We start from the raw sequence: 6,806 nt of genomic DNA, 5'->3' as shown, positions 1-6,806 counted from the left end.
AAAATTGACCTAATGAGATGCGCCACCCATTTAACTGAGTTTAAAGGGAAAAAAAATTTGTTTTAAGTAATTTTATGATTTTAACTTAATAAAACTAAAAGTATTTATAAAAAAAAAAATACAAACATCCCAAGTGACATTTTAACTGTTAAGCAAACCAGAATATGTATACACATCACAGGGCCCCTTGACTTTAAGGGCCACACTGACAAATACAAATCTCAGATCAGATCAGAGAGAAGATCCAAATTGTTTCACAGCCCAGGTCATGGCGTTTTTGTAGGAAGCCAATTGGCTCCCTTCCTCAGTGTAAGTCACCCCAACTATATCATAAAAGCTGAATGTTCATGATACATATCTGAGCTTGAGCTCTAAATCAAATACTGTTATTAAAAATCATGTAAAGCCTCATCTGTTAAAAGTGTGTTAGATATGATCTGTGAAACAATCAGTGCACAGTTATGGATGATCAAGGGTTCCATTTATTAAGCAGCGGATGTTGCTTTGGAGTCCCATCGTTTTAGGCTCACCTGAAATGAAAGTTAAGAATCAGCGATAATAAGACCACTGCTCCTTAAAACCTGTCCCACACCTTTTAGGTATGATTGACAGCTCTTGCTAGCGGCTGATTGACCGCCAGTGAGCAGGGGGCGGCATTGCACAAGCATTTCACTAAAATGCTTGTGCAATGATATATGCCGACTGCGTATGCTGTCGACATTTTGCAATGTCGAGCGGACATGATTTGCTATAGCAAATCATGTCCGCTCGACATATAGTAAATCTACCCCCAAATGTTTTAACGTTAACAATGGAATAGTATAATGGATATTTTCCTGTCTATTCATTTTTACAATAGAATATTTCTAATAAATGACTTCACCAAAAGTATTCATCATGTATTTAGTTCTATTTACCAAATTTTCCATCTTAATAATTGAAAATTGTATAAAAATAATATTTAGTTTTAGGAAAATAAAGTTGAAATACTGAAAAGTGACATCTGAATGCTGATTCTCATTGACAAACTGAATACAGTCTAAATCTATGAGAACAATTACTTCTCTCTAGTTTTAATATATTGAGCCCAAAATTGCATTCAAAATGCTATTTTAAACTCCATATAACTGAATGAATATTAAAAGGGTTGGCAACCTTTCAGAATCTAGTAGAATTTATGAATGGGCTACCATTGGTTGTTTCAAAAGATTGTCAAAAGAACACTCACACTTCCAAATATTTGCTAAAAATTCAAAATGAAATCTCACTTAGGGACAGTATACACCAATTTACTATAAAGAAGAATATGCAAAGATACAGATCTAAAAATCCAGTATAAACCTTTTAAAAATTACTTAGAAGCTCACAGTATAGCACTGTTCATGAGGTTGGGCTGGGACACAGAGTGAAAGGGGTTGAGAAAATATGAAGAGCAGACACTACCCCCCCTCCCCTGCATATGAAAAGACCGATTATACAAACAGGAGTCACATCAATCTGTAGACATCGGTATACATCTAAAACTTTGGGGCTTGGTTATGAATCTGAAAATCAGCACAATGTTATTAAAAAAAGCAAAACTATACATTTTTACAAAAACACTTTCAGATGGGCTATATAAATGGATCATCCACAAAACATTTATGCAAAGAAAAATCTAGTGTACAATGTCCCTTTAAAAGGCCACTAAAGTCAGAAACAAAAGTCTAAAGACCACGTAACCTGTCCACCTGCTCTGAGGCAGCGGACAGACATCGCCGGAAATCAACCCAATCCAATACGATCGGGTTGATTGACACTCACTGCTAGCGGCAGTTTGGCCGCAAATCTGCAGGGGGTGGCATTGCACCAGCAGTTCTCAAGAATGCTGTCGGCATTTATCGATGTGCAGCGGACATGATCCGCAATATCGGATCAAGTCCACTCGCACATTAGTAAATAGGCCCCAAAGCATGCAATTTAAAAAAGACAAAAAAAAACTTTCCATTATATTAAATTAATCAAAATGTGCAGATTATTTTAATATGCACAAGTTTTTAGGCTCCAGATCCTACTGAGCATGTGCAAACGTGTATGCATTTTGTGATTGGCTGATGGCTATCACATGATACTTTTGGTGGAAAATTAAATTAAATTAAATTTGAAATTTGCCAAAATATTTACTGCTCATTTCAAATTAAAAGTGCTATTGCATTGTATTTTATTGTGTATTTCTAATTTCTTAAATTCTACTGTATTTAGTGGTGCTTGAAGTGAATATAAATACTGATTCTATGTAATAAAGATGAAATTGCATGACTCACATCATGCTATCTCCAGTACAGTAGAGATTCAAATGTGACTTCAACATGCTCTTAGTTTGATACCCCACCTCAATAAGAATGCTTTTGGTTGTATAACATTGTACTTCAAAACGTAACTTTTTCTTCAAAGTAACATTATCTATGCTATCACAAGGTAATATACATATAATAATGGTGTTTGTGTGGAAAACAATTAGGATGATGTATTGTACTGAGTAGAAAAGGATATTATTATTTGTATATCATGTTGTCATAGATACAGTAATGTCCCTTTATAAATAGATTGCAATTAAAGGGATAGTAAAGTCCAAATCAAACTTTGATAAATCAGATAGGGCATGTAATTTTAAACAACTTTCTAATTTACTTTTATCATCAAATTTGCTTTATTCTCTAGGTATTCTTAGTTAAAAGCTAAACCTAGGTTGGCTCATATGCTAATTTCTAAGCCCTTGAAGGCCGCCTCTTATCTGAATGCATTTGACAGTTTCTCACAGCAAGAGGGCGTTAGTTCATGTGTTTAATATAAATAACATTGTGCTCATGCACATTGAGTTATTTAAGACTCAGCACTAAGTGCCTGAAATGCCAGTCTGTCAAAAGATCTAAGATAAGGATGCAGTCTGCAATAGCTTAGATACCAGGTAATTACAGAGGTAAAAAGTAAATATCTTGTGTTGGTTATGCAAAACTGGGGAATGGTATATAAAGGGATTATCTATTTTTATAAACAATAGTCAATAACATTTTTGGTGTTTACTATCACTTTAATGTTTTAAATTCAGTGACATATAATAGAAAAGATTCAATACTTATAAATTGCTAAGTTGGATAGCATTCTAAATATACAGTCAACCAAAATAATTTATCAGTAACTTCATACACTAAGAGAAAAAAAATACTCACCTGCTCAAGACTACTAGAAGGAAATATTTTGTTTAAATTTTCATTTCCAAGCCCTGAATCATCAGCATCAATAAGGTTGTCTATTGTGATGTTTTGGTCTGGCTTTACAAATCTGAAGTCATTCTCACTTGTATCTACAGCCACACAGACATTGTATGAGTAGGGAAGCGTCAATGTTCCATTGTTATATTTGGAAAGCATTCTGGGATCAACTTGAGAATATAAGTTTGTATTGTAAGATCCAAAGGATGTGGAAGACTTCGATTCTTTACACTTTGTTATTATTACCAACATAACTGTTACTAAAAATAAAAAGGAAATCAAAGCCAGAGCTACTACTAAGTATATTTGCAAATTAGATTTTGGCTCTTCACTGGTGAGTTGATTGCTGAGTTTGGGAATCATCTGTTGAAAATTGTCAGTAACAACTAGGCTTAAAGTAACAGTTGCTGATAAAGATGGACTTCCATTGTCCTTGACCACAACCACCATTTTCTCCTTCAAAATATCCTTCTCTTGAAAAACACGAGATGTCCTGATTTCACCAGTGTGCTGATCAATGGTAAAGTGAGAAGGTTCTGACATTTGTATTAAATGATAGGATAGCCAAGCATTGTGTCCTGTGTCTGCATCTACTGCTACAATTTTAGAAATCAATGAGCCTTGTTGAGAATTAAGAGGAACCATTTCAAACACACCTGATCCACCACTTTCTGTTGAAGGGTACAAGATGTTTGGTGCATTATCATTCTGATCCACTATATGTATAATTAATGTTGCATTGCTACTTAGAAATGGGGATCCTTTGTCTCTAGCCACTATTTGGATTTGAAAATCCTTGTGTTGCTCATAATCAAATGATTGCTGAGCATATAGATCTCCTGTCTCTACATTGATAGAAAAATAAGAGCTCATAGGAAAACCTTCTGTATTTGTATTAGATATGGAATAAACAATTTTAGCGTTGTCTCCAGCATCAGGATCAAAAGCATTTATTCTATATATTGATGCTCCTGGTAAGTTATTTTCTGGTATATAGAGATCATATGATGGTTTCATAAATACTGGTGGATTATCATTAACATCTGATATTTCTATATTAATATTTATCTCACTAGAAAGTGAAGGAATTCCTCTGTCAGCAGCTAAAATAGAGACAATATAACTTGATTCTTTCTCTCTGTCCATAGCTTGTGCTGTGACTATTTTGTAGTACCTCCCTGAAGACAGCAATAATTCAAAAGGTACTGCTCCTCTTATATGACAGTCAACTTCACCATTTTCCCCTGAGTCGTGATCATGAACTTCAATTAGTGCAATCACTGTGCCTGGCAGAGAATCCTCTGGTATTGGTGTAGATAATGATGTAACAGATATCTCAGGAGAATTGTCATTTACATCAATTATTTCTATTAGAACTTTACAATGTGTTACTAGGCCTCCTCCATCCTTTGCTTGAACAGACATTTCATAATTTTTTGTGATCTCAAAATCTAAGTTTTCCTTAATTGTAATTTTCCCATTTGTAGGATCAATGCTAAAAATAAGTAGAACATTTTCTGAAATTTTACTAAATGAATATGTGATGTGTCCATTAGAACCTTCATCTTTGTCAGTTGCAGTTACACAAAGTACTGTAGAGTTGATTGGAGTATTTTCATTGATGCTCACTGTATATACTTCTTGTGTAAATACAGGGATATTATCATTGATATCAGTAACAACTATCTTGATTAAAGCAGTGCCAGATTGTACAGGATTTCCTCCATCCAAGGCTGTTAATATTAATTCATGAATATTTTGTGTCTCGTGATCTAAAGGTTTTTCTAATGCAAGTTCAGGAAATTTGCTACCATCACTGCCTGTCTTTATACTCAGTGTAAAATACTCATTATCACTAAGTTTGTATGTTTGTACAGAATTCATACCTATATCTGGGTCTTGAGCATTTTGTAAAAGAAATCTTGCACCTAGTAAAGTAGATTCAATCATATCTAAAATAATGACATCTTGTAAAAATGTTGGAGCATTATCATTAATATCTTGAATTTCAATTTTTACACTGAAAACATTTAAGGGATTTGCAATCACAGCATCAAACATTAAGAAGCAAGACTCTGATATTTCACACAGTGCTTCTCTATCTATCCTGTCTTTAACATATAAATTTCCATTTTCCAAATTTACATAAAAATATTTTTCTGAAATACGAGAAACAATTCGAGGTTTTCTCAATGAGAGCTCCTTCACTTCTAATCCGATGTCTTTTGCAATATTTGCTATTACAGAGTCTTTTCTCATTTCTTCAAAGATAGAATAATGAAGCTGAGCAGAAGCTGATTGATAAAGCCAGGAAAATATGAAAGAGAATAATACTTGCCATCTGATTCCATTGTATGTCTGTGCTTGTCTTGTATTCATTGCAGCCATTTTCAGACTCAGTTTTCCAAAGCAGTTTTCTTTTAGATGCTCAGTATTTGTAATCCAGTAGAAAAAAATACAATTTCTTTGGGGATCACAATCAGTTATCCAACATTCCGTTCATGAGAGCTTTTAGCATATGGCTTTAGGTCTTCTTACAGATCTGCAATGTCTGTGTTGTAGAAAAGGCACTGGAACTCCATTTCCATTCTTTTCTCCTTATTGGTGAACAGCGGCGCTCTGAGGCGCAAATATGGAATTGCAGGACTAGGATTATTTTTGTTATAACATCCAGTTAAAACAATAGATATATACAGCAGAATTTTTCATTGTTAATAAAATACTGCATTGTCATTAAATTCTATGAAATATATCAATTTGATATATCTTCTGATTATGTTTTTTTTATTTTAGCAGTTTGAGATTCCATAATTATTATTTAACTTGTCTTTAAGTGTTATTAGTAGTTGTCAATAAGTTATACTATTTATCATAAACATTTATAAATATGTTAGGCTATTTTTCATTGTCCAAACTTTCTTTTTTTCTAACATTTCTTAGGTGTGTAAGATTCCTAAATACATGTAGAAATACAGATACAGTAGTCCTAAAACTTTCAGTGAACATCCCATTCATATTCCAAACTATTCTTTCATATAATTCTCAGATGGGATGGTTTACAGGTGGAGTTTTTGAAAATGTTATGAGAATTGTGAAAGAGAAATGTTGATCAACTTACAGCTGAACAATTACAGTATAGATGGGTTCACAGTGGCATTTTGCTACAGAACTAGACTAGGAACTGTAATGTTAGAAATAACTTTTCAAGCTCAATTAATAATTTAAAGAATAACTTGTACCAGAATTGTGGACCATACAAAAATTAATTATATTTAGTCAGTTTAAAATAGAAAGTGTGTCATAATAAGGACAGTCAGGAGAAAGTTGTGAAAGTGTAAATATGTAAGACTGATGTCAGTACATTATAGATGGATTAACTGTTAGTCCCTATCATGTTTTATCACTCCACACTAACAAAATGCCAGCTTCTGTGGTAGTCTAGATTAATAATATAAAGGAAGAATACGTTTCCTTATCATTTTACAATTATTTAATTTGATTTCAGGCTCCCCAAAAGTATTCTTGATATTTTTATCTCTTGCAATTTTCTAAAAC

General features: G+C 33.3%; 1 protein-coding gene across 1 annotated transcript; it reads right to left on the bottom strand.

The window, feature by feature from the left end:
• Nucleotides 1–485: 485 nt before the first annotated feature.
• On the bottom strand, nt 486–5,712 carry LOC128664812 (protocadherin gamma-B2-like). The gene is made up of 2 exons (XM_053719616.1): nt 3,210–5,712; nt 486–530 (listed from the first exon to the last, which is right to left on the bottom strand). The coding sequence occupies exons 1-2, from the start codon at nt 5,637–5,639 to the stop codon at nt 486–488; spliced, it is 2,475 nt and encodes an 824-aa protein (XP_053575591.1). The 5' UTR covers nt 5,640–5,712.
• Between the last annotated feature and the right edge of the window lie 1,094 nt (nt 5,713–6,806).

Source organism: Bombina bombina, chromosome 6, assembly GCF_027579735.1.
Source record: "Bombina bombina isolate aBomBom1 chromosome 6, aBomBom1.pri, whole genome shotgun sequence".
Classification (NCBI taxonomy): Eukaryota; Metazoa; Chordata; class Amphibia; order Anura; family Bombinatoridae; genus Bombina; species Bombina bombina.
Note: the sequence above shows the minus strand (reverse complement) of the source record. Positions and strands in the feature narration are given on the sequence as shown.